We start from the raw sequence: 26,370 nt of genomic DNA on the forward strand, positions 1-26,370 counted from the left end.
TACAGACGGAGGGTCAAAGCAAAAGTTAAATACATGAACAATGTCGGCCAACATTTGTTTTCACCCTCCACAGAATATTGAAAAAGCTTTTTAACCTGTTTATACTTTTATAGATTATGACAATAGTGTTCATTTTAATAGAACAAATGACCACTTCATTACTAAACTATACATTTTTAATTATTGAAACTTTCTTAATGAAATGGAATGATTAGGTTTGTATTCGCACAGTGTCTGTATCACTCCCATTAGAGGCAGAAAAATAACTCTTGGCTAAAGGGCACCTGCATTAATTTACTACAGTACAGTAAATTTTATACATTTGTTGCTTTCTAAATAATATGTGGAAAATATCAGGCCCATATGCATAATTTTAAAAAGTAATGTGGGCCCCAGTAAGAGGCTGTGAGGAGCCTGACAGCCCTATTGTTTATTGTTCCGGAACTCTTACAGGAGTCCAGCTGACTCTGACAGGTTTCCCACCTGGCCGCCGTTACCATGGATACCAAAACAGGGCCAGGTCGCTCGCCAGGGTATGCTCGTTTTCCTCCTGGAAAAAACATGCCGAGCTCTCTCTCTCTCTCTCTCTCTCTCTCTCCGTCTGGTGCCGGTGCTCGGCGCTATAGGGTCAAAGGTCAAAGGTCACCAGCAGCAGGGGCGGTGACTCAGCGCTCTCCTCCTGTAAGATCAGACGGTGGAAACCGGGGCCAGGGCTGAAGGCCAGACTGTACACAGCATACATACCCCACGGACTGGAAACCCGCCTGTTTACACTCCATCTTGGCTCAAACCAGCACTGGACTCTAAGTGTTTTGTAATTCTCCCTGGATGAGCGTGTCTGCTGAGCACCTCAGTTTACTGTAATCCCACTTCTCTCGGTGCCCATTGTTTGCTCAGTGACTCTATTACTTTGTAATTGGAGCCAGAAGCCGCTCTCCGCCTTGATTATATTACAGGACATTAATTAATCACCAGGACGCTCTGATGAGCAGAGACTTGCAGCCTCCACATAGTGGCCTGTGGAGCTCTGATACAAGCACATTCAATACAACAAAAAGGGCTGCCTGGTAGCGGTCTAGGTGCACACACAGGAATTGTTAAATTCCTGCCCGATTCACGCATTAATACTATAGAAAAAAGAAGTGTGAACTGTAAAGTATGGTCCATAACTCCTAACTCCTTAAATTCACTCATTTGTCGTCATGCCGTAAGGACAATTTTTGAACTAAACATGCGTGTGTGTGTTTGTGTGTATGTATGCATGTGTGCATGTGTGTGTGTTTGTGTGTATGTGAGCGTGTGTATGTATGTGAGCGTGTGTGTGTGTGTGTGTGAGCGTGTGTGTGTATGTGTGTGTGTTTGTGTGTGTGCATGTGTGTGTGTTTGTGTGTGTGTGTGTGTGTATGTGTGTGTGTGTATGTATGCGTGCGTGTGTGTGTTTGTGTGTATGTGTGTGTGTGTTTGTGTGTATGTATGCATGTGTGCATGTGTGTTTGATCCATTCAATCTTCCAGTTCATTGAGGTTTCTAACACAAAAGGCCCTGCGTGTACTCAGCCAATCAGATGCTGAACTGTGACATATGATTAATGCTCATTTAATGTCCACTGACTGTCCAATAGGACAAATAGCGCCCTCTACTGCACGGCTGTAAGTCCTGCATGTGAGTTCAGTGTCACTAAATTAACACCCTGTTAAGTCAGGACAAACTATAAACCATTAAATAAATAACATTTTATTTATTCATATTTATTTATGAACTTATTTATGCTTGTTTAAGTTAGGGTTGTTTAAGCTTTTCCCTTGTTTCCAGAATATCCACTCAGTTTGGAAGGCCTGGTCATGACTGTAGGTGTTCTGTATCGCTGCAATAGCCTCCAGCACGTTTGGTAACTTTAGCTGTTACCTGTATCGAACAAAAGAAGGTGTTTCCGGTACAAGCCCCTCCCCTGTCCTGGAAGTATCTGCCCATTTTACATAACTGGGAAGGCCACACCCACTCTCAATATCGTTACACCTTACAGCTGAATCAAAGAGGTGTGTTTCACACACAGAACAGAGCAGGTAAGATATCCAGTGGCCCATTTTGGGGCCCCAATCAAAGCCCAGTTTTTGGGGACCCCCAGAACCCCTCCCGACAGTATGCTGACAAAGCCACTTACTTTAAAAACCTACAGTGCATGAAGTGAAATTCCACCATATTGCCCAAATGCATAATTTAAAGCATTTGTTTTCAATTATATATTTATCAACATTCAAGGATATAGAGGCACCCACTTATAGCCAGAGGGGGCCCCAAAGTGTCTGGGGCCCCAAGCAATCATGTGGTTTGCATGACGCAAAGTCTGCCTGTTAAGATATTTACAAAACCACAACTTTAAAATAAATGATTTTTTTCAACATTCCAGCAGTGATCAAAGAAGGAATCAACAGTATATATATATATGTAAATAATACACGACATCAGATTAGGGTGAAGTTTCCCTTCCGAAGAGTTTTTTCTTTCTAGCACTGAGAGCTGTTTAAATTGCGTCACGATCAAGCGATTGGTGAAGCTGTTGCCGGCGAAGCGTCGTGCCGCGGGCGAAGCCGCTTGCGGGCGAAGCAGTTCGCGGGCACCGCTTGCGGCTAGCCATCGTTGCGAAGCGTGTTCGGCAAGCCTGCGCGGGCACGCCGCCTGGCGACGCTGGCGGCGAAGCCGTCGTTGGCAAAGCCGCCGTTGCCGCGGGCGAAGCCGTCGTTGCTGCGGGCGAAGCCGTCGTTGCCGCGGCGAAGCCGCGTTGGCGGGCGAAGCCGTCGTTGCGGCGAGCGTCGTTGCGGCGACCGTCTGGCGGCGAGCCGGTGCGCTGCGAAGCCGCGGCGCTGGCGAGCGCGTTGCCGCGGGCGAAGACGTGGTTGCCGTAGGCGTCCTCCTCGGCGTCGGCCGTGCCCGGGGGCGTGTCGAGGGCGTAGAGGCTCGCGGCGTCCAGCTTGCGTAGCGTCCCCGCCCCCCCCAGCTCCCGCTCCGACAGCTTCTGCACGATTCCGGCCGCGAAGGCGTCGCCCAGAACGTTGACCGCCGTGCGGAAGCGGTCCCTGACCGGGGGGGGGGCGGGGGGGCGGGACACGGGGGGGAGGTTAACTCTGCAGTCTCAGATCAGGCACTGAACACCGCGTGCGATCGATCTCCCGCTCTGCGGTAGTCCAGAGTAAAGCCCGGATACTAAGCAAGGCTTTCAGCGTCTGAAGCGGTGGGTTCAGCAGGCTTGTAAAGTGGACTTGCTCACGTTTTTATATCATGTGTGTCGTCTCAAACCCGCCTCCCATACTCAATACTCGCTGATTCTTAAAACCTTTTACTGGGACCCAAATTACCCATTTAATAACATACAGGGACCCATCAATTACACATAGAGGCATAGCCTAGTGGCTCTACCTCATACAATCCCATGACCCATTTTGGGTCCCGACCCACATGTTAACATGAGAAGGGTACAGGGTGTTATGGCTGTAGGTTTCAGCCTCTGTGTTAACACAGCACCTGTGTCTTTTTTTAACACAGTCTGTGCGTTGTGTAAAACCGTGTAAAACAAAGAGGAACTCACAGCAGCCAATCGACAGCGATTAAGAGAGTGACATCATCCAGGGGTAAGTTCAGCGCCGACAGCACCATGATCGTAGTAACTGCCCCTGCAGAGGGGATTCCAGCTGCCCCAATGCTGGCCAGCGTTGCCGTGATACTGCAGACAGGACACATCAGAGTGGTTCTGCTAAGCTTCACATTAAAGGAGAAGATATTTCAGTGCTTCTGCTTACCGCCATTGGTAATGAATAGGGGAAATGCACGCCAAATTAAATTATGTTTACATTACATTTAGTACATGTTTTATACGTATACAGTCCATTTATACAGCCGGATATGTGATAGAAGTAATTCAGGGTCAGTTCTTCTGGTCAAGTCTACAATTGCAGTGGCATTTTTGTACCCCCCCCTCCCCCCCATGAGGGTATGGGGTAGTGTGGACAGGTGGGTGGGGGATGGGAGTGGACAGGGTGGGGGGTATGGATGGGAGTGTGGACAGGTGAGTGGGGGGTATGGGGGGGTGGACAGGTGAGTGGGGTGGGAGGTGGACGGCGGGGGGGCTGGGGGAGTGTGGACAGCGGGGGGAGTGTGGGGGGGTGGGGGGAGCCGTACCTGAGCGTGAGGAGCTGCCCCACCCCCAGGGCGTAGCCGCTGAGCTGGGCGATGAAGATGGCGGCGACGGCCTCGTACAGGGCGGTCCCGTCCATGTTGACGGTGGTGCCCAGCGGCAGGACGAAGCGCGTGACCCGCCGGTCCAGCCCGTTCCTCTCCTCCGCGCAGCGCAGCGTCACAGGCAGCGTGGCCGTGCTGGGGGGGGGGGCGCACGCTCAGCTGATCTGAGATCAGTTCGCCCTGTCTGCACCCCTAACCTGATCCATTATGAACTAAAGGGCCCAACTGACCCCAGACCAGCACCCCTGACTCTGAGACACAGTGTGAGGTCCAGCCCTCAGGACCAGGAGTACCGCTGGTTTTCTCTTACAGCTCAAAGTTAACTGATTCATTTATTAATGTCACTGATTGGCCAGAGGCTCCACTCACCTGGTCTCCCAGGTGTACATCAGTCCCTGATCATAAAAGTTAAGAGTAAAAACCAGCAGCACTACAGGCCTCCAGGGACAGACTGGAGTATCCCGCTACTACAGTATGAACTGGTATAAATGTATTAGCGATATGTTTCTCTGTATGTCTGTCTGTCTGCCTGCCTGTCTGCCTGTCTGCCTGTCTGCCTGCCTGCCTGCCTGCCTGTCTATCTGTCTGTGTGTCTGTCCGTCTGTTCATTTATCTCCATCAGAGGAATGTAGTGTCAAACTTCAAGCGGAATCACATAGGCTAAGGTCAGGAAACTCATATCAGGCTTGTTAACTTTGTTATTGGTTGTGTTCACTGTCAATCATCATTATCATCCAATGAGGCTCTTCCGTGTACCTGGACGAGGTCATGAGGGCGGTCACCAGAGCTTCAGCCATCCCCCAGGCGAACCTGAAGGGGTTCCTCCTCACAAACGCCAGGTAGAGCAGCGGGAGAACGAGGCAGGCATGGATGGCCAGCCTGGAGAGAGGAGGAGAAACAGCGGCTACTGACCTGCAATTAACCCCCCCCCCCCCATGTTTATTCTGTTTCTGTCATTGACCATTCTGTCGTTTTTTTAACCTGTAGTGATGTAAAGTACTGACCCTCAGTCCTGGTCCTGCAGAGCCAGGAGAGTCTGCTAGTTTTTGTTTTCATCTTAAGATCAGCAACCGATTGAGACCCAATTAACCAGGTGACCCAAGTTAGCTGTGTAAGTAACTGACCAATCACTGGGCTAACTCCAGTGCCGAGCGACAGCAAACACCGGCAGACTCTGTGGCTCTCCAGGACCAGGACTGAGGACCACGGATGCAAATCGTCTTCGGCTCCTTGAAAAAGAGCAATGCAAACTGACTCCGCTGTTGCTATTGTTATTATTTTTAACGTAGCGAAACCAGTAGCCTGTGGGCACTGGCCCAGCGGAGTGCCCCCCCTTTCCAATGGGGGGGTTCAAATGCCCCTAAATTAGAACGCCGAGCGAAATCACGCGTTGTGGAAACAGTCGCCGTTTTTTCTTGGAAGGATTTTCTTTCCCCTCTGAGGCATTTTCGGGGGGGTTGTCGGACAAACATGCCGTGGCCGTACGTGGAAGGGGGGGTGGGGGGGTGTGGGTGGGGGGTTATCACGTTTCTCATCTCTCGACACGAGCCATCGTCGCAGACGGTAGCAGCTGACAATTAAATTTAGGGGAGCTGTAGGCCAGCGATGCCGAGCTTCTGTTACAGACTGCGCTGGCTGCAGCTGCTTTAGGCCACAGCTGTTTCCTCAACCTGGCGCATCGCCAACGCAACGTGCTGGTGACGTTTTAGACAGTTCAGCTGCGCAGTGGGTCATGTAGCTGCGCAGTGGGACATGTAGCTGCGCAGTGGGACATGTAGCTGTGCAGTGGGACATGTAGCTGCGCAGTGGGACATGTAGCTGCGCAGTGGGACATGTAGCTGCGCAGGGGGACATGTAGCTGCGCAGGGGGACATGTAGCTGCGCAGTGGGACATGTAGCTGCGCAGTGGGACATGTAGCTGTGCAGTGGGACATGTAGCTGCGCAGTGGGACATGTAGCTGTGCAGTGGGACATGTAGCTGCGCAGTGGGCTGCACAGGCGATGCTGATGTCACACAGTCCCATGTGCTGATGTTAAGCATGCAGTCCCTCAGTTCACCTGCAGGGGCAGCGTACCCGCTCAACACGGTCACCATGAAGAGCCCCAGTTTCTGGACCATGTCCCAGTTTTCAACCTCCACGATCCTCACAGCAATTAGGAAGACTATCCCAACGGGCATGTAGCTGTGAGATAATTAAAAAATACCATTAGCTGTAATAAATAAAAAACAGTCATAAACCATTCATGATGCATTCTAAATAATCCCTGGAAAAAAAAAAAAAACCCAGGAAATTTCCCAGAGTTGTTTACAACTGACGGACGCTGCTCATGACGAACGGGCGGTGACAGATGTGAGCTGTGGAGGCTCACGGCCGTAAGCAGTCAGGAATGCGTATAAATGCTTCTGTCACACGTTAGCGCTCGTAGCTAGGTTACGCACCGCGGCCTCATTGTGGAAGCATGATGTAAGCGCTGTGTGGAAATAGCACTGACGCAGCCACACAGAGACAATCACTACTGAGAGACGGACTCAATGGGAAATAAAATAAAGGTGTCGGGTTCCCCTAATGGGCAATGTGTGGGGAAAATAAATATAAGTAATAACGATGTTCTTATGCTAGATAAAATAAAAAATAAAACAATGTACCAGATAGCAAGCGAATCCGGACCGGATCTCTGCCGGCTATGCTGCCTTCGGGCCAAAATCAGCCCAGATCCCGGCTGGAGTCGCTTGCTATCTGGGACCTCATTCCTGACTGACATGTGTTTTGGCTTTAGCAGGTTAAAGGTAAGGGGAAATTGCCCGTCAGAAGCACGCAGGGGTTCGTACGGTACCACATAATGATCTGGACGATTCTCATGGTGGCCTCGTTCAGCGCGTCGAAGAACTCCACCAGGACCCGCCCCCGCTCCCCCATTCTGCCCACGGTGAGCCCGAACAGCAGGCAAAACACGATCAGGCCCAGGATGTTGATCCCCTCGTAGTACCTCCCCTCTATCGAGTACTGCTGCCCCTCTGTGGGGTAGTTCTGCCCCTCTGTCGAGTTCTGGCTGATGTTCTAAAGCGGACAGGAAGCCAGCGAACACAACATCAGCATGTCACCTGCTTGGAATGACAGGGCTTCACCTGTGGACAGGGTCAGGTCACGTTAGGCTATGAAGCTGTTACATCGTATCTGGGCATTGGTTTATGCTGAACATGGGTTCCTTCTCACATTACAAAAAAGCAATTTTAAAAAGTGACACAAGATGTTCAATCTGTTGTGTGGGCTTTTCTGTGTTAATTAGCCAGGTTTTTTCTGTTAATGAAGCTGCACATCTTGACAAAAAAGCCAGATAGAACCCTGTACCCCTGGGCGAGGCCCCTGAGTCACATCCCCCGCAAGGGTGTGGGTTTGATGCCCGCTGTGGCGCTGTCACCTTTGGGGTCTCATCTCCACCTGTAACCCTCCCTGCTTCCTACCCGTCTACCAGGGGGAAAAATCCAGAAGGTGTCTACTCAAAAGAATTAATAAAATTATTCCTAAATTCCAAAACTCCATCAGGCCCACTGGCCATGTATCAGGGCACTGAGTCACCAGTAATAATCATCGAAATGTTGCATAACCGAAAAACAGAGGATTGTGGGTAATTTCATGTATAAAGTGCTCTGGTTGCTACAGACTGTCTGCGAAGGCTGGGTTTGGAAAGGGCTGAGTTTTGCTCCGCCACGACTCAACGTCCTCAGGGCTCCCTCTCCAAACCCTCCAGAGCCTCGTAGCCGAGGAGACCGTTTTACCTGCCATGAGAGGGTCGCTATGGAGACGGGCACAGGTGCGGGTGAAACATCCGCTGCAGGTGCGTCCGCCTCTTTCCTGCGCGTTTTGTACTGGGATGGAAAAAAAAGCGAGACCAATTTTTTATTTATTTTTTCTAAAGAACAACGCTTCAGAAGGAAAGGCTGAAATGGCAATGGGGCCCCCCCCCCTCCCCCTGCGGCCCGCTCCGTAAGGGCCTCATACCTGCTGAAAGCAGGCTCCCACCAGGTTCTCAGGGACCATGTTCCTACAGGAGAAACGCAAGAAAGGAAAAAAAGACACAGTTTCACTGGGCGGGCGCCATTTTAGCTGTGTACACTATCTGATGTGTGTATAATAAACCCGCTGTTTCTACCCCAGCCCTCTGGAGAGGATGCAACAGAAATAACCCAGCAAACAGGAGCCACCGAAATAACCCAGCAAACAGGGCGGTGACAGTCAGGCTCCAAAACACTCAGCCCGTTAATCTCATCTGGAGAACCCGAGCACTTTTCAAAGCGCAGAGATTGTGTGTGATTGTCATGTGCTGACATAGCGGGAGGAATTTGGAAGCCGAGGCCCCCCCCCCCCCCCCAGCCCCCTGATTAAGACCGTCACCTGAGCAGATCCAACATGGTGTCCGTCGCCGCGGCGACCTCTGGCCTGGGCCCGATCCCACTGCGGCTGTCTCGGGGGAAGCCGGGTCTGATGGCTGTCACCATGGTGATACCTGAGCAGGAGTAGCCCAGTCGCACTGTCACACATTTCACCGGCTACGTCCAAGTTTCATTTATTTTTACTAATTTTTGCCACCCAACCTGGGGCTGCATATATCTAATTCCCATCGAAATTTGGAATGTCCAATCATCTGAAACCACAGCCGAGTACATGCGTGAACGCCTCAGGAGAGTAGAGGTCTGCAGTTCCCCTCCGAATCACATGGGGGCACTACAACTTTTTTGTCCCACACCGCAGGCTGCAGCTAAGCTCGCACAGAGTGGCGTCAGAGGAAGACCTGTCATGTGCAGCCATGACATGCAGTCTGCAAGAGCTTGATTGGCCAGCAGGGGTCACTATTGAGCAATGAAACGTGGACGCAAATAAAACCCTTTGTGTGTGATGTGGACCCAGGGGGAACCCCCCCCCCATACAGGAGTGGTGAAGGGTTGGGTCCCGGTGGGGCCCCCTGTAGGGGAGTGGTGAGGGGCTGGGTGCGGGTGGGCGCTCGGGCGGAGGTGAGGGGTTGGGTGCCCGGGCGGTGGGGACCCTGTATGGGAGTGGTGAGGGGTTGGGCAGCGGTGGGGCCCCCTGTATGGGAGTGGTGAAGGGTTGGGTGCTGGTGGGGGCCCTGTATGGGAGTGGTGAAGGGTTGGGTGCTGGTGGGGGCCTGTATGGGAGTGGTGAGGGGTTGGGTGCCGGTGGGGCCCCCTGTATGGGAGTGGTGAGGGGTTGGGCAGCGGTGGGGCCCCCTGTATGGGAGTGGTGAAGGGTTGGGTGCTGGTGGGGGCCCTGTATGGGAGTGGTGAAGGGTTGGGTGCTGGTGGGGGCCTGTATGGGAGTGGTGAGGGGTTGGGTGCCGGTGGGGCCCCCTGTATGGGAGTGGTGAGGGGTTGGGCAGCGGTGGGGCCCCCTGTATGGGAGTGGTGAAGGGTTGGGTGCCGGTGGGGCCCCCTGTATGGGAGTGGTGAGGGGTTGGGTGCCGGTGGGGCCCCCTGTATGGGAGTGGTGAGGGGTTGGGCAGCGGTGGGGCCCCCTGTATGGGAGTGGTGAAGGGTTGGGCAGCGGTGGGGCCCCCTGTATGGGAGTGGTGAAGGGTTGGGCAGCGGTGGGGCCCCCTGTATGGGAGTGGTGAAGGGTTGGGTGCTTGGGCGGAGGTGAGGGGTTGGGTGCCCAGGCGGAGGTGAGGGGTTGGGTGCCCGGGCGGTGGGGACCCTGTATGGGTGCAGTGAGGGGCTGGGCGCCCAGGCGGAGGGGGCCTCTCTTACCCAGGCAGACGGCGATGGCGGTTGTTGACAGGTAGCATATCACCACACGCAGGCCGATGCCGCCCAACGCCTCCGGGTTCAGGGCCGCCGCCCCTGGGGAAACGGTCCCAGCACACGATTACCCAATCAGAGAGATCACGGCGCAGGATTGGCTGGAGCAACTCGTCAGTCAGCCACAAAGGGGGCGGGACCTTACGTTTGATTGGCTAATGGTTTCATGGTCATTAATAAAAGCGTTTCATGGTTGCTAACATTACTGGGAAAAGGTAGAGAAATGTTAACTCAAATATACTATGAAATTGGAGGGTATTTGTGAACTGATGTGACCTAATATATCTGAAACAGGCCAAAAAATTAATGTGCAAAAAACACAATGATTTTCTTTTAACCACAACTGACTGCCTTTAAGTGGCAAATATTACAATACTTTTGTATGCAGCACAAAAAGAATTCTTGAAACGCAATTATCAATTTTTATAGCATTGGTTTTATTTATTGAATGCTATTTGTGGCTAAACAAAATCACCCTAGGAAACATTACAGCAGTCATGTGACATACTGTATAATAATAGCTAAAAGACTGGCCTAATGATGTGCATTTGTCGTTTTAAAAATTAGCAGGCACTGTACAGTAGGTGTCATGTGACTTACAAATTATGAATGTAGAACTCATGTAATTTGGCCATTGTGATGTAGGCAGACACATGACTTGCCTGTTATGATGCTGGAAATGATTAGTGGGAGGACCACCATGTTGAGCATCCTCATCAGGATTTCCCCAGGGAAGCCAAAATAGTGCTTATGGAGCTCGGAGAGGGAGGCATACTCTCGAACCAGCAACCCCAGCACGATTCCTGCAAGAGACAAAGCACCAACAGTGGAGTCACTTTGAGTGTGACAAAGATAACAGAAACATGTTATTATTGTTCTCATTGACTAATAATAATAATGATGATTTGGCACCATTCACTACAATTCATTACAGCCCAAAGGGCTTTATAAATGAGTACAAATGAACACACATTGGGATAAGACAATCAGACCACAGTGCTAAAACACTGAGACATGACAAAGCAACGTGACACATTAAAAACATGGCCACAGGTGTGTCCCCAGGTGCAGTGATGCTGTCGTAGCATCGAGCTCACGACTGACACACACATCCCTGAGCTGTGAGGGGAATGTTTCCACACGTCAACAACAAAGAACCATTATCCAAATTAATCACTGAAATCATTTCAGCATGGTTTTAAATCCCCCAAAGATAATCAATTTAGTCCTATCAAATGTGCTCTGTGATTATTCTTTATTATTATTATTATTATTATTATTATTATTATTATTAAGTAATTAAATGTGAGAGATTAAGTTCTCCTCTGTCCTATCACACTCACATATGAACAGCAATACGAATGAGGTTAAGAACAAGAGACTCATTTTGCAGCATTTTTGAAAATATACAGTGTGAAAATATTTTGTGATCAAAAAGAGATTTTTACATGTAGTGGCTCACCACATTTGTTGAATTTACAACTGTTCTTATTTTACGGGCTATTAAAACTGTCCTAACCCAAGACTAGCACCTTCAGCACGTCACATAACCAGTGCTGAAGACACAATGTGTGGGGTGGGGACTTACCCAAAATTACTGCTCCAATGGTAGCAATCAGGCAAAGATTCCTTTTCACGGAGCTCCAGCAACGGCGGCATCCTCTGTCCCTGTTCTCCATCTTATCCCGCGATCTCCTGGGCTTGGAGTGCCTTCTCCACGGCACGGGCCAGGTGAGCCGGAATCCGATTGGATGGGAAAAGGAAGAGTGTGATTGGTCGGAAGAGGGAGATTCCGACTGATGACAGGAGGAGGGTTGCGAGTGAGCAGGTGGTAGGCTACCTGTGTCCTTGTGGGATGTAGGTGTCCCATGACGACAACGGAATCCGCGGCAGTATATTGTAAAACGCACGGCCTTCGGTCGATCGGTCGCCGGCGAGTGCGCCCGTCGAGCTGCACCAGCTCAGGTCTGCACGCGCCCGACTTCTGAATAAGAAGCGACGGCGCGGACCTCAGGTGTTTCCGAGCACAGTACAGGCTGTCTGCAATTCTACCGAACTGATAATGGAGGGCGCAAAAATGAGCGCCGATATGTATACCACTGGGCATTCCAAATTGGGGAAGAAAAAATAAAACGCACTAATAAAATTAATTTAAAAACAAATGCAGAGCTACGCATTTAAATTATTAAAACACGTTACTTTTCTTCAACCAGATCGTGAGTTTGGTGGCAGCATTTTTACAAAACGCTGGAAAACAGAAATGCTTGCTTACATCTTCAAAATTTAGGACAACGCACTTTGTAGTTATAGCCTCTTGTATTGAGGCCACTCCAGGTCTTCTGACGCTTCCTCTGTTTGTCCACCAGGTGACGCATTGCGGCTTCCTCACTGAAGGCCTTGTTGAATTGTGTCTGCAAACTCTACTGTACTCTTCCACCGTCATAATCTTTTATGACCTCAGTGAATCGGGACCTCGGTTTATCGTCTCTTCCGAAGGTACTGGGGGGCGTAGATACATATATTTTGGCTCAAGAGAATTCATGGAAGCTGCCCTTGAATGAACATGACAGAAAAATGCTGTGAAGGGTGAGGCATTCTGTGACGCTCCCAGGGCAGAGACAAAGGTCGAATAAAATGCTACGAGCCTTCTGACAATGATGCACAGGGAGGAGATTCTAGATATGGGACGACTCGTTCTCACCCATCGAGCGCTGGAGAGAATGCCAACCTGTGGCCTTCTGTTCCGGTCAGCATGTCTTGCCTCAGAAAGAAAAAAACAAAAACAAAAAACATTTTGTTCGGGACAGTCCACAAAATTCTCAGGAGCTCAGGAGCATATTCCATACAAACCAGACCCCTTTGTTCAGTGGATGAATACGCATTACACTGTGGTGGCACCTGGGACATGCTGGTACAATGGTTTATGAACAGACCTACATTGCATTACAATCATTTAGCAGACAGTCTTATCCAAAGCGACTTACACAACTTTTTACACAGCATTTACACTGTATTCATGTATACAGCTGGATATATACTGAAGCAATGCAGGTTAAGCAGCACCTTGCTCAAGGATACAACAGCAGCCTCCTACCTAGGAATCAAACCTGCAACCTTTAGGGTACAAGACCAGTTACCCATTATACAAGACTGTCACCCTCAAAAACTATTCCTTCGAGCCGGATTCGAACCAGCGACCTAAGGATTTCAACAACACCCAACTACAGTCCTCCGCTCTACCAACTGAGCTATCGAAGGGCACACCACCAACTCCCTTTTATGAATATCGGGTAGAAAAAAGATAAACCTTTATTTTCAATTATTTTTCAACACTGATTAGACATTTGTTTGGCTATATACATTCCAGTAAAGCACAGTAAGATATTTGAAGGCACTGGGTGGAACACCCCTAAAAACAGATAAGAAGAGGCACAGAACTGAAGTTTTTTTTTTTAGTTTTTTTTAAACAGAATTGCTTCCAGCAGTTTGCATGCATTAATACTTCCCGTACAGTGAAGGCAGCCATGTCCAGTGACATTTGGGAGCATTTGGGAGATTTCACAGTCTCTACTCACCTCCTGTCAAAACAGGAGACAATTGTCTCTGGGGGGTTTTCATGATGTAAGGTTATAATCCACCAGGCACCATCACTTATAGTAAAGCACATAAGTGAGTCATTGTAGGATTGTGGAAAATCACGGATCGACAGGTGACCTGTAATTTAGACTAGTGTGCTTTTGCAAGGGAACAGTGAATGATCAGGGAGCAGACTTCTGGAGGAATTGTGGGTAGTGCTGCTTTTGTGAGGGATAAAAAAAACTGAGCACATTTATCCCAGCGAACACTAAACGTTTTCACAATGTTGCTGCCATGCAGTGGCGATGCTACAACATTGACAAAACATTCCAGCAACAGTGTTAGCTGGGATGAGACCATCATCGGCCTTGACCACGCTCACGAGTTATGGCATATATGTACACATGCAGCACTTTATATTCTGTTAAGAATCTATTATTGGTGTTGCTGCTGCGCTTGTGACGCGATGCTGAAACCAGTACTCCCAACACACTGCCTTGCGCGATCGGTTACATTATCCGTCTAATGAGCTTCCATTTGGCCACGTTCTAGAACTTGTGTGGGTCCCAAACTGCAGCTGTATCGTTATTAATTTTTAGTGGCACATTCAGTATGTTCACATACGTGGAGTGCCACAAACGAGCCCCTTATTTTCTTAAGATGTTTTGTTTAAAAATAAATATATTTTTTAAAAGCTGGTAGGCTGCGCTTATTTGTTTTTACTGGTGTAGTTTTTGACATGACTAACTGACCGATCTCTGCAGTATGGTCTCGTGGGAGCCATCCGCCAGACGCAAATACTCGGAGCGCACATTACCTCCAGGCGGCGGGCCAGCGCGGGGCGCAGACGGACCCCGCGACTCTTAAAGCGTCTACCAACCAGAAGCAGCCCGAGAATGTGTGTGGACTCAACTCGCCAATCCAGTGAAAGGGAGAGGTGGGCTTTCAACGTCGCCTACAGACGGAACCGTAAGCCTGTAACCTGCCCGGAGTTGACTTGTGGGGAGCAGACTCGCTTCGCAGGAGTGAGATAAACTAGCTGGGTAGGAGCATTTGGGAGATTTCACCGTGCGTGCGGCTAGCTTGCTAGGGTACCCATCACCAGTGAGTAACCGCCCCCATTAGCAGATTGGGGTACCTTTGCCGCTTGGTAAGTGTGTCAGTGAAAAAATAAATAATAGTGGTGCCATCGCCGGGGACCGATTGCGCGAATGCAGAAGACGGTGGGCCTGGGACGAATGACTGTTTGACCAGCTCGCAGCATCCAAGTGCCGTGCCGTGAGAGTAAAACGGGCCGTTTTCCCGGTGCATTTTCAGTGCAAAAGCATCTCGGCTCAGGACCGTTACGACTGTCGCGCATCTCCCGAGCGTGATGGGTGAGTGCGCGCTTACTCCAAAATGCGTCGTTCGCGGTTCAGCTGACGGGATAAATGTTCTGCTCGTTAATTAGCTGGCTAATAGCAATAGATCAACAGTGACAAGTTTGGTCTCGTCGCTTCTCTACCCCTGGCACGGTTAACTAGTTTGCTAGCTGTCCATGCTACACAGAAATATCCTGTGGCTTACGCCTGGTTTAATGCTGATGACTGAAAAGCTCGTTAACGTTAGCTAGCTAGCTGCGAGTAGGTGTGGTGTGACAGCTCTTTCGGAGCATCATTTACTGTGCAATGTTTAGTCGAGATATATTTTCGTATATGTCCACGATCCTAGTTAGATTTGGCAACGTTAGTCTTTGTGTGTCATTTTTACCCGTATTAGTCAATATTATAGTTATTTGGTTTCTGCTGATGTAACGTTAACCTAACGATAAGTATTTGGTCCCTAGACTAGAGAATGTCATCTTTCCTACTCGATAGCTCGCTGGTTTCAAACTGTGTATACATGCGTTTCAGTTGGGGAACTTGACAGTAAAACTGAAATAACTGCAAATTATTGCTACCTGAGAGCTATTAACAACATACATAACATTATGCATAGCCTCGAACTACATGGCAGTAAGCCGGTCAGCTAACGCTATAGTACTAGCTGCGTAGTAGGTGACTTGAGCTCGCTGTACAGTAGTTGCTAACAAGTTTAGTGAAATAAGTCATGTGCCCGAAAATTATCACTACATTACAAGTTGTTTGCTCACACGTGATAATGTAGGTTATTATTTTAAACGACATATGGCAGGTTAGTTATTCGTAATGCATGAACAAGGGTCGCTGATTATGTTCAGAAATATTGGTTGCTCCCCATTCATTTTCCTACAAATTATATAACGTTAGCTCTGTAGATCTGATAGATGCGTTTCACGGTGAATATCAACAGCCGGTCGTCACATATTGATAGTGTTCCAGTCTTAAGCTGTCGCTGTACTGTGGATCTTCATACACTGTCACCATCACGCGTTTAGTGAATGAATGCGCGGCATGCATACGATTTTTTTGTTTCTGAAAACCGTGATGCACTTCCTCGACTTGAACCCTGTCCCTTTGACTGGCGCTAACGGATGCAAAGCACATGACTCGGGGGGGGGGGGGGGGGTTACTATGGTCCACCTTCAAATGAAATAACAAAATAGGTCACATGTCCAAGAGACAACGACCAGACAACCTACCCTGTTTCATTGAACAGCCCTGACTCAATAAAATGTTAATTAATAGCCTACTGTGGCCCTTTGAAGAGTAGGTATTTCTTGGAATGTTTGTTTCAAAAGTCAAAGTCAGTGTTCTAGAACTCCATTGCTTTCCATTACCATCAGCATTAGAATGTTACATCAGCATTAGAATGTTCAGCTGAGAACATTCTAATTACATATTTGTGATCTTTTATACCTTGAAGGGTTAACCATGTGTGACCCAGGGACAAGAGTGTTCTTCGTCTATTACACGGACACAACTTAAGGGACAGAAAGCTGTTTTAGAAGACCAGTAGGCGCACAGTGCATGAACAACGTGTAACGGGCAACCTTGACCTGTCCGAGAGGAAACCCACCGCAGTGCATCATGGGAAGTGTAGTCAGAATACGTGCCCTGACGCCCTTCTGAGCCCGAACATCCTGCAGGTCACCGAATGCACCTCTGAGCTTCCTGAAGGGCAGGGAAAGAGGAAAGAGGTCCCTGCTGCAGAGGAAATGGGGGGGGGGGGGTAAGGGGAGGAAAACACTAAATCTTGTTAGTGGACTCAGTGCCATTTGGTGCCTCACTGTCCTGTGTTATCGCAGTATTGCAGCACTAAATACAGTGTGATGAAAAGTATACATCATTGCTGCTTTTATACATTGCAGTACACGTATATATATGCATACACTGTATAGCTGCAGTATGTGATGCTTTCACATCTGTTTTCATCGCTGGGTTTGTAAAGTACAGGGTGCTGAAAGGCGGTTTGTTCTCGGCTGTTCTGGGTTCGGATCCGTGCGGTTAGGCACGAGGAGGGATTCCTCGCCTCGGGTTCCGCCAATGAGGTTTGGCTCGAGGAGGTCATGTGACTCGAGACTCTCGCCCGCCACGGGCCTGTTAAGCTGCCGTTACTGCAGAGGCGTGGAGCCGCAGGACCCACAATCCTCTGCTTCTGCGTGCTGTTTCTCAGTTAATGTGTCTGTGGGGGAGTGTGTGTGTGAGAGAGAGAGAGCATGTGCTCATGTGTGTGTGTGTGTGTGTGCGCGAGAGAGCGAGAGCATGTGCTCGTGTGTGTGTGTGTGCGCGAGAGAGCGAGAGCATGTGCTCTTGTGTGTCTGTGAGTGTGTGTGAGAGAGAGAGAGCATGTGCTTGTGTGTGTGTGTGTGTGTAGTGTGCGTGTGTGTGAGAGAGAGAGAGAGCATGTGCTCGTGTGTGTGTGTGTGTGTGTGTGTGTGCGTGTGTGCGTGAGAGAGCGAGAGCATGTGCTCTTGTGTGTCTGTGTGAGTGTATGTGAGTGTGCGTGTGTGTGTCTGTGTGTGCGTGTGCGTCCGTGTCTGTGTGTATGTGTTCCCATTCTAGAGGTCAGCTCAGGGCAGGACTCTTCCCCCCCCCCGCGGTCAGGATCCCGGGTGGGTGGGGAGGAAGAGGAGTGGGGAAACGCCGGGGGGGGTGTAAAGGGGGGTGTTTTCCTCACAGCACCATTCTGCAGCTTTCAGTTCTGAGAGTAAAGGTGGAAGACTCACTAAAGAGCAGTATATAAGCACAGCTTACTGTTTGGACGCTGTGTTTCTGTGATCCCATAGGGATGTCAGGCTGGGCAGTGCGTACTTGCCATAGAGATCTATGTGTCACTGTAGGGATGTGTAACAGTGTGGTGTATAGTTGCCATAGAGATGTATTACTGTAGGGATGTGTTGCTGGGTGGTGTGTAGTTGCCATAGAGATGTGTTACTGTAGGGATGTGTTGCCGGGCGATACACGGTTGCTTATGTGTCTGTGTCTGTCTGTGTGTCTGTCTGTGCGTGTGTCTGTGTGTGTGTCTGTCTGTGTGTGTGGCTGTGTGTGTGTGTGTGTGTGTGTGCGTGTGTCTGTGTGTGTGTCTGTCTGTCTGTGTGTGCGTGTGTGCATGTGTGTGTCTGTCTGTCTGTGTGTGTGTGTCTGTGTGTGCGTGTGTCTGTGTGTGTGTGTGTGTCTGTGTGTGTGTGTGTGTGTGTGTGTGTGTGTCCCAGCTGATGACCTGTGTGCTGCTCTGGAGAAGCTGAAGCTGGCGTCAGTGGAAAGCGCTCCGGACGGCGTGGAGGGGTGCCTGGACTGCCTGCTCAACGCCCTGGCAAACAACAGTGAGTGACCAGCACCCAGCCTCTCTGGGCCTATCCAAACCACAAAACCACACAAACAACACTGCCCAGTACTAAGCAACTATTGCGCTGTCAGTGCCACACAAACTGAACCATTTACAGCCGTAGAACCCAGAGTGACCTGTACAGTCACAGACCCGGTCAGTGTTACTGCAGTCCGCCTTGTAATCAGTCCTGCAGCCTTGGAGGCCTGGTTCTGTAAAGACCCTGCACAATAGCAAGCCTGGTTCTGTATAATTCCTGCAGAGTAGTGGGTCTGGTTCATTAAAGACCTTGTCCAGTCAGTTTTTCTTGCGCTGAAAGCATTCATTAAGACGTGAAAAATCTGGTGTACGTTTCTGGGAAATGAGAGACTATCTCTCTTGTAATCTGAAACTCATTTCATTCTGGTTTTTTTTTCCTCCTTTTTGCTCGACCCTCCAGCCCTTGTTCAGTTGTTCAGAGATTCGGCCTGTGTTCTCGGACATTAATCAGAGGAGGAGAAGGACAGACAAACCGCCAGAAACGTGCAGAGCCCCAGCCAGGCCCGTGAATAATCCGCGCCTGCTGGGTTTTACGAGCAGCTCTCCCTCGGGACAGTTCCCTGCCCAGGGTTAACCATGCAGCTGGCTTAATGTCCAGGAGGTTTTTTTTTTTTTGTTTTTTTTTTTAGAATGTTTTACCAAAATTCCGTGCCGGTGTTCTTGAACTCCATTGTGTTCAGTTACCGGCAGTGATGGTTACATCAGCATTAGAATGTTCAGTTAAGGACATTCCATTCACAAACTTGCGATCGCACACATAAATGTTAAATGCTTTGTACATCAACAAGTTCCTAAAACCAAGGTTCCACCGAGATTTGAACTCAGATCGCTGGATTCAGAGTCCAGAGTGCTAACCATTACACCATGGAACCTCACACCAGCCTTATCTGGTGAGAGTGGCAGAGGGAGATTAGTACAGTCTACAAGTTCAGCAAGACCAAAACACAAATATCTGTGGAACTGTAGCTAGATAAATTATTTACTTTATCCTGTTCTGTTCAAAAGACACTAAACACTGAAACAACTGCCATTTTAGAGTAGACATTACATAACTGATTAAACCATTGATGCCAACAAGAAACATTTTGTATACACTTGAGTAGCACAGCAGTTGATCAGTTAAATCACTACAGAAGTAACTCAGTTCACCTGGTTTCTTGGGTCTGAATTAGTCTCTGGTCTTAAGGAAAAAACAATCCCAATCCCAATTCCAAAAATTGTTAGCTTCCAAGCAGCATTTGAGGCCTGTACAACCAAAGCACCCAATGTGCTCCAAACTGAGTCTCTGACACAAACGGGCCAGGGGACTCAAAAATGGGCCTTTTAAAAACCATTCCGCAGTCACCTGACCAGTCACAAAATGGCCTCTTCCCATGACTTCAAAATGGCAAGACTGCACCACGTCAATAGCTAACAATCTGAAAGGACAGGATGGAAATGCAGTGCCTAAAGAGCACTTTGTACCCTTCGATAGCTCAGTTGGTAGAGCGGAGGACTGTAGTTGGCGCTTGTTGAAATCCTTAGGTCGCTGGTTCAAATCCGGCTCGAAGGAGTAGTTTTTTCCAAGAGCAATATTTGTTTATGATCTGCGCTTCCACGATCGACATTGTCAGGTATGGAGGTGGTGATGACCATGCAGAGCACCTGAAACAAACTAGAATGAAAATATCCATCGTTTCATTTTAGTGCAAACTTCACAACCGATTAAAGAAAAAAAACCAGGATCCCAAAATGTTTGCCACCAAGCAGCATCTGAGGCCTAAAGCACCCAATGAGCTTCAAACTGAGTCTGACAGAAATGGGCTAGTGCACTCAACAGTGGGCCTTCTTAAAACCTATACTCACACATAATCATACTGGACGATAAGGCCTGGATATTAGTACCCAAGAATTACTTTTTGCTGTGTCATAAACGCACATTGTTCAGTGAGATCACATAACAACTCATGTAAGTATTTCATTGGCGAATCAACAAGTTCTTAAAACCCAGGTTCCACCGAGATTTGAACTCGGATCGCTGGATTCAGAGTCCAGAGTGCTAACCATTACACCATGGAACCCCATATTGACCTTATTTGATGATAGTGGCATGGAGATAAGTAAAGTCTACAAGTTCCACGGTCAAAACACAAATGTCTGCGGGACTGTAGCTCGATAAGGTTCTTCATTCTGTTCTGTTCAAAAGATACTAAACAGTGCTATGGAACTAATCAGTGAAATAAGAGCCATTTCAGAGTACACTTTACATAACCAATTAAACGATTGATTCCAACGAGAAACGATTCGATGTTTCAGGAGCTCTCCATGGTTGTCACTGCCTTCATACATACTAAAGCGTTCTTTTGTTACCTGGGTAAAATAACAGATATGTATTTCACTTAATACATATGTTAAAAACTTTAACTTACATTTAAAAAGGAAAAAAAAAGATTGAGGAAATCTGCATAACATTCTGCTCCAGACAGAAACTGGCTAGGGCACTCAGAAATGGGCCTTCTTAAAACCTGCCCCCAGTCACCTGATCAGTCACAAAATGGCCTCTTCCCATGATTATCTAACATTACATTACAGGCATTTGGCAGATGCTCTTATCCAGAGAGATGTACAACAAAGTGTATAATCATAACCAGGAACAAGTGTGTTAAAAACCCTAGAGGGAAGTCAGTTAAATCACTTGACTACAGAAGTAACTCAGTTCACCTGGTTTCTTGGGTCTGAATTTGTCTCTGGTCTTAAGGAAAAAACAATCCCAACCCCAAAACTCATTAGCCACAAAGCAGCATTTGAGGCCTGTACAACCAGTGTGCTCCAAACTGAGTCTCTGACAGAAACGGGCCAGGGCACTCAACAATGAGCCTTTTTAAAACCACTCCCCAGTCACCTGACCGGTCACAAAATGGCCTCTTCCCATGACTTCAAAATGGCAAGACTGCACCACATCAACAGCTAACAATCTGATTGAGGAAATCTGCATAACATTCTGCTCCAGACAGAAACTGGCTAGGGCACTCAGAAATGGGCCTTCTTAAAACCTGCCCCCAGTCACCTGATCAGTCACAAAATGGCCTCTTCCCATGATTATCTAACATTACATTACAGGCATTTGGCAGATGCTCTTATCCAGAGAGACGTACAACAAAGTGTATAACCATAACCAGGAACAAGTGTGTTAAAAACCCTAGAGGGAAGTACAGTTCCAAGTGCAGGGACCGACCATGTAGTTTAACTTGGACCCTGTAGGTTAATCTGGTTAACACAAACAAAAGCAGCAACAAAGCAGTCTATGCAAATAATACAAGCAATAATTAAGTAGGCATGACTTCAGCATGACAAGACTGCGCCACATCAACAGCCAACAATCCAGAAGGACAAGGTAAAAAGTAAAGACATAAATGTGTGCCAAAAAATATGCTTGTCGAAACTTTGGGGTGTTGTTGTAATGGTAGTTGATTGGTAAGAATGCATTCACATGAAACTAAGTGTATGTGCGATTTAGAATTGTTGTAGGTCAAAATCAAGAGTACTTTTTTCCAAACGTGAACCAAATTAGAGCTATTGTTAATTTACCATTTTGGACTATAACACATCTGTGAAGGGATTAATGCTGCAGACACCATGGAATTGAAATGAGAAACATTTCATGCTTACCATCATGCCAAACATGCCAAACCCCCCTCTGTGTGCCCTTCGATAGCTCAGTTGGTAGAGCGGCGGACTGTAGTTGGACCTTGTTGAAATCCTTAGGTCGCTGGTTCGAATCCGGCTCGAAGGAGGGTTGTTTTTAAAGATCAGCGTTTCCACGTTCAACGATATCCAAGACAAGTCATGGAGGTGGCGATGACCATGCAGAACACCGAAAACAAACTAGAATGAGAATCTGTTAGAACTGCCTTCTCTGTGTACTCATACTGGAGAAGGTCTTTTTACTCTGACAAACATGCACATTTCAGTTAGGTGACAGTGTTATTCATGAAAACATTTCATTTGGGCATCAGCGAGTTCCTAAAGCCCAGGTTCCACCGAGATTTGAACTCAGATCGCTGGATTCAGAGTCCAGAGTGCTAACCATTACACCATGGAACCCCAGATCTGCCTAAACAGATGACAGTGGCAGAGGGAGATCAATTAAACTATGATACCAACAAGAAACTATTTGTTTTCTCATTCTAGTTCATGTTTCAGGTTATTTGTTTTTTTTTTTCAGTTTTGTCTTTAATACATCTGTAAATCAACAAGTCTTAACTTTAAAACAAGGGACTCCTTCAACCCAGCGACCTAAGGATTCATAATATTTCTCACTACGGTCCTCCACGCTAGCTATACATTACATTACATTACTATAGAACGTCGCAAACAATCCGCATTAGTTGTTTTTCAAATACACTTTTAAATCACTTATTCTGAGCCCACGATGCACAAGACAGCAAACTCACCCAGACACTGCACTACAATAGAGCAAGAGTACACAATCACACAGGTTTATTCTGGTTTATTCAGGAAAAATTCTTAACTTTAATGGAGGATGTTAAGGGCAGCAAGATTACACTGCACTGGTTCCACCGAGATTTGAACTCGGATCACTGGATTCAAAGTCCAGAGTGCTAACCGTTACACCATGGAACCCCTACAATGGTTTTATGGTGAAACAGGTTTCCTGCACACAAGACTGGATTGGCTTTAATGCAGTATTATGAGACGCTACCAGTGTGTCCCCACGGTGCTATATTTTGGACCCCATTTTGGACTATAACACATTTGCATTGGGATTAATGCAAACACCATGGAATTGAAATGAGAAACATTTCATTACAGCAGAACAGAAATATAGTAACGCCACATACCGTGCTGGGGAAGACTGATGGAGGGTGCTGTGAATCGTGGAGCCAAAACCCCTCTGTATGCCCTTCGATAGCTCAGTTGGTAGAGCGGAGGACTGTAGTTGGACCTTGTTGAAATCCTTAGGTCGCTGGTTCAAATCCGGCTCGAAGGAAAAGTCATTTTCACGAGCAGGGTTTGTTTATGTTTCCATGATCAACAACAACGTCATGTATGGAGGTGGTGATGACCATGCCGAGCACCTGAAACAAACTGGAATTGCCTTTTTGAAATTGGATATTTGTACCCAAGAATGACTTTTTACTGTGTCATAAACGCACATTGTTCAGTGAGATCACATAACAACTCATGTAAGTATTTCATTTGCGAATCAACAAGTTCCTAAAACCCAGGTTCCACCGAGATTTGAACTCGGATCGCTGGATTCAGAGTCCAGAGTGCTAACCATTACACCATGGAACCTCACACCTGCCTTATCTGGTCAGAGTGGCAGAGGGAGATTAGTACAGTCTACAAGTTCAGCAAGATCAAAACACAAACATCTGTGGAACTGTAGCTAGATAAATTATTTACTTTATCCTGTTCTGTTCAAAAGAAACTAAACACTGAAACAACAGCCATTTTAGAGTAGACATTACATAACCGATTAAACCATTGATGCCAACAAGAAACATTTTGTATACACTTGAATAGCACAGCAGTTGATCAGTTAAATCACTTGACTACAGAAGTAACTCAGTTCACCTGGTTTCTTGGGTCTGAATTTGTCTCTGGTCTTAAGGAAAAAACAATCCCAACCCCAAAACTCATTAGCCACAAAGCAGCATTTGAGGCCTGTACAACCAAAGAACCCAGTGTGCTCCAAACTGAGTCTTTGACAGAAACGGGCCAGGGCACTCAACAATGAGCCTTTTTAAAACCACTCCCCAGTCACCTGACCGGTCACAAAATGGCCTCTTCCCATGACTTCAAAATGGCAAGACTGCACCACATCAACAGCTAACAATCTGAAAGGACAGGATTGGACACTAATGGAGGGTGCTGTGAAATGCAGTGCCTAACCAGCACTTTGTACCCTTCGATAGCTCAGTTGGTAGAGCGGAGGACTGTAGTTGGGTGTTGTTGAAATCCTTAGGTCGCTGGTTCGAATCCGGCTCGAAGGAGTAGTGTTTTCCAAGAGCAGCTTTTGTTTATGATCAGCGTTTCCACGATCAACAAAATCAACGACAATGTCACGTATGGAGGTGGTGATGACCATGCAGAGCACCTGAAACAAACTAGAATGAAAATATGAATTGTTTCATTTTAGAGTGGACTTCACATAACCGATTAAAGAAGAAATACCCAGATCCCAAAAACATTAGCCACCAAGCAACACATTGTTCAGTGACATCACATTTCATTTGCGCATCAACAAGTTCCTAAAGTCCAGGTTCCACCGAGATTTGAACTCGGATCGCTGGATTCAGAGTCCAGAGTGCTAACCATTACACCATGGAACCCCATATTGACTCTGGCTGATGATAGCGGCAGAGGGAGATAAATACAGTCTACAAGTTCTGCAAGGTCAAAACACAAATATCTGTGGAACTGTAGCTTGATAAATACGTGGGCAAATGGACCCCCTACTGGAGTCACTGAGTGTTTGTGGGGTTTTGGGGTCACTGAGTGTTTGTGTTTGTGGGGTTTTGGGGTCTCTGAGTGTTTGTGTTCGTGGGGTTTTGGGGTCCCTGAGTGTTTGTGTTTGTGGGGTTTTGGGGTCCCTGAGTGTTTGTGTTTGTGGGGTTTTGGGGTCTCTGAGTGTGTTTGTGTTTGTGGGGTTTTGGGGTCCCTGAGTGTGTTTGTGGGGTTTTGGGGTCTCTGAGTGTGTTTGTGTTTGTGGGGTTTTGGGGTCCCTGAGTGTTTGTGTTTGTGGGGTTTTGGGGTCCCTAAGGGTTTGTGTTTGGGGGTTTTGGGGTCCCTGAGGGTTTGTGTTTGTGGTCCCCAGATGCAGAGGCCAGTGTACGGATCCAGGATTCGGGGATCCTCCCTCTTTTCTCCGCGCTCCTGAATCAGCCGACGCCCTGCACCCCCAAAGTCGCCAACATCATAGCCGAGGTCGCCAAAAACGGTGAGGACTCTGCCCCCACCTCCCCTGTCCCCACCCCACCCTCCCCCCTGTCCCCACCCCTGCCCCTCCCTGCCTGTCCACCCACCCTGCCAGACCACCCCTGGTTGCGCTCACACCGCTGGTTCATTATGTCCTTTGGTTATTGCGATTGTGATTTGCCTGGCGATGATTGTGATGCTTCTGTTCAACTGCATGTGCCTGCCTCCGTGACCACCATGGTGGGTTCCCTCTCATTTCTGTCACTGAAGTCACCCATCTCATCTGCAGCCAAAAAAACCCCAATTCCCAGCAGGATCAGGGGCCTGTTTGTGTGTGTTTCCCTCTGCTGTTCTCCGAGTTTAGCTGTGGAAACTGGGGAACAGACTGACTGTGCTGGTCTTCACAGCTCATATCAGATGGTATTTGGCTCGCTGACAGAATGCATCGGGATGAGCAATCGTCTCGCAGTTCTTCAGTTTGAGTGCAGTGTGTGTCTGTGTGTGTGTGTGTGTGTGTGTGTGTGTGTGTGTGTGTGTGTGTGTGTGTGTGTGTGTGTGTGTGTGTGTGTGTGTGTGTGTGTGTGTGTGTGTGTGTGTGTGTGTGTGTGTATATATGTATGACTGGGTGTCTCTGCTCTCTCTGCAGAGTCTCTGAGGAGCTCCTGTGTGTATGTGTGTGTGTGTGTATGTGTGTCTGTGTGTCTGTGTGTGTGTGTGTATATATGTATGACTGGGCGTCTCTGCTCTCTCTGCAGAGTCTCTGAGGAGCTCCTGTGTGTATGTGTGTGTATGTGTGTCTGTGTGTGTGTGTATGTGTGTGTGTATGTGTGTATGTGTGTGTGTGTGTGTGTGTGTGTGTGTGTGTGTGTGTTGTGTGTATGTGTGTGTGTGTGTGTGTGTGTGTGTGTGTGTGTGTGTGTGTATATGTATGACTGGGTGTCTCTGCTCTCTCTGCAGAGTCTCTGAGGAGCTCCTGTGTGGATATGTGTGTGTGTGTGTCTGTGTGTGTGTATGTGTGTGTGTATGTGTGTATGTGTGTGTGTGTGTGTGTGTGTGTTGTG

The 26,370-nt window shown here is 48.0% G+C and overlaps 2 protein-coding genes and 11 non-coding genes across 16 annotated transcripts in view; 5 read left to right on the forward strand and 8 right to left on the reverse strand.

Moving 5' to 3' along the window:
* Positions 1 to 628: 628 nt before the first annotated feature.
* Positions 629 to 13,122, reverse strand: LOC135256187 (excitatory amino acid transporter 3-like). The gene is made up of 13 exons (XM_064338030.1): positions 11,634 to 13,122; positions 10,708 to 10,848; positions 9,995 to 10,087; positions 8,628 to 8,739; positions 8,235 to 8,277; positions 8,012 to 8,101; positions 7,069 to 7,292; positions 6,309 to 6,416; positions 4,990 to 5,112; positions 4,174 to 4,368; positions 3,584 to 3,718; positions 2,619 to 3,074; positions 629 to 725 (listed from the first exon to the last, which is right to left on the reverse strand). The coding sequence occupies exons 1-13, from the start codon at positions 11,722 to 11,724 to the stop codon at positions 629 to 631; spliced, it is 1,908 nt and encodes a 635-aa protein (XP_064194100.1). The 5' UTR covers positions 11,725 to 13,122.
* Positions 13,123 to 13,215: 93 nt separating this feature from the next.
* trnay-gua (transfer RNA tyrosine (anticodon GUA)) lies at positions 13,216 to 13,303 on the reverse strand. Its single transcript is given in 2 exon segments — positions 13,216 to 13,251; positions 13,267 to 13,303. It is a non-coding gene; the product is annotated as a tRNA-Tyr (tRNA).
* A 1,096-nt stretch (positions 13,304 to 14,399) lies between these two features.
* Positions 14,400 to 26,370, forward strand: part of LOC135255885 (rap1 GTPase-GDP dissociation stimulator 1-like) — a 23,821-nt gene continuing 11,850 nt past the window's right edge. Inside the window, exons 1-3 of one of the 4 annotated variants that reach the window (XM_064337650.1) lie at positions 14,400 to 14,590; positions 18,234 to 18,344; positions 25,209 to 25,331. In XM_064337650.1, the coding sequence (XP_064193720.1) occupies positions 14,518 to 14,590; positions 18,234 to 18,344; positions 25,209 to 25,331 (307 nt within the window). In that variant the 5' untranslated portion in view covers positions 14,400 to 14,517. The other 3 variants (XM_064337652.1, XM_064337653.1, XM_064337651.1) reach the window with 3 other exon arrangements.
* Positions 19,186 to 19,257, reverse strand: trnaq-cug (transfer RNA glutamine (anticodon CUG)). Its single transcript has one exon. It is a non-coding gene; the product is annotated as a tRNA-Gln (tRNA).
* trnay-gua (transfer RNA tyrosine (anticodon GUA)) lies at positions 19,850 to 19,937 on the forward strand. The gene is given in 2 exon segments: positions 19,850 to 19,886; positions 19,902 to 19,937. It is a non-coding gene; the product is annotated as a tRNA-Tyr (tRNA).
* trnaq-cug (transfer RNA glutamine (anticodon CUG)) lies at positions 20,374 to 20,445 on the reverse strand. The gene has a single exon. It is a non-coding gene; the product is annotated as a tRNA-Gln (tRNA).
* On the forward strand, positions 22,070 to 22,157 carry trnay-gua (transfer RNA tyrosine (anticodon GUA)). The gene is given in 2 exon segments: positions 22,070 to 22,106; positions 22,122 to 22,157. It is a non-coding gene; the product is annotated as a tRNA-Tyr (tRNA).
* On the reverse strand, positions 22,397 to 22,468 carry trnaq-cug (transfer RNA glutamine (anticodon CUG)). Its single transcript has one exon. It is a non-coding gene; the product is annotated as a tRNA-Gln (tRNA).
* trnaq-uug (transfer RNA glutamine (anticodon UUG)) lies at positions 22,937 to 23,008 on the reverse strand. Its single transcript has one exon. It is a non-coding gene; the product is annotated as a tRNA-Gln (tRNA).
* trnay-gua (transfer RNA tyrosine (anticodon GUA)) lies at positions 23,288 to 23,375 on the forward strand. The gene is given in 2 exon segments: positions 23,288 to 23,324; positions 23,340 to 23,375. It is a non-coding gene; the product is annotated as a tRNA-Tyr (tRNA).
* Positions 23,612 to 23,683, reverse strand: trnaq-cug (transfer RNA glutamine (anticodon CUG)). The gene has a single exon. It is a non-coding gene; the product is annotated as a tRNA-Gln (tRNA).
* trnay-gua (transfer RNA tyrosine (anticodon GUA)) lies at positions 24,297 to 24,384 on the forward strand. The gene is given in 2 exon segments: positions 24,297 to 24,333; positions 24,349 to 24,384. It is a non-coding gene; the product is annotated as a tRNA-Tyr (tRNA).
* Positions 24,652 to 24,723, reverse strand: trnaq-cug (transfer RNA glutamine (anticodon CUG)). The gene has a single exon. It is a non-coding gene; the product is annotated as a tRNA-Gln (tRNA).

The sequence above is a fragment of the Anguilla rostrata genome, chromosome 5 (assembly GCF_018555375.3).
Source record: "Anguilla rostrata isolate EN2019 chromosome 5, ASM1855537v3, whole genome shotgun sequence".
In the NCBI taxonomy this organism is placed as follows: Eukaryota; Metazoa; Chordata; class Actinopteri; order Anguilliformes; family Anguillidae; genus Anguilla; species Anguilla rostrata.

What these genes read in the sequence shown, in the direction of transcription:
- LOC135256187 (XM_064338030.1), bottom strand. Translation starts at nt 11,724, where the DNA reads ATGGAGAACAGGGACAGAGGATGCCGCCGTTGCTGGAGCTCCGTGAAA. An exon ending in ACCATGTTGGATCTGCTCAG is followed by an intron (nt 8,278 to 8,627) that starts GTGACGGTCTTA and finishes TTTCTCCTGTAG; the next exon opens with GAACATGGTCCCTGAGAACC. An exon ending in ACGATGGCTAGCCGCAAGCG is followed by an intron (nt 726 to 2,618) that starts GTGCCCGCGAAC and finishes TGCTGTGTACAG; the next exon opens with TCTGGCCTTCAGCCCTGGCC.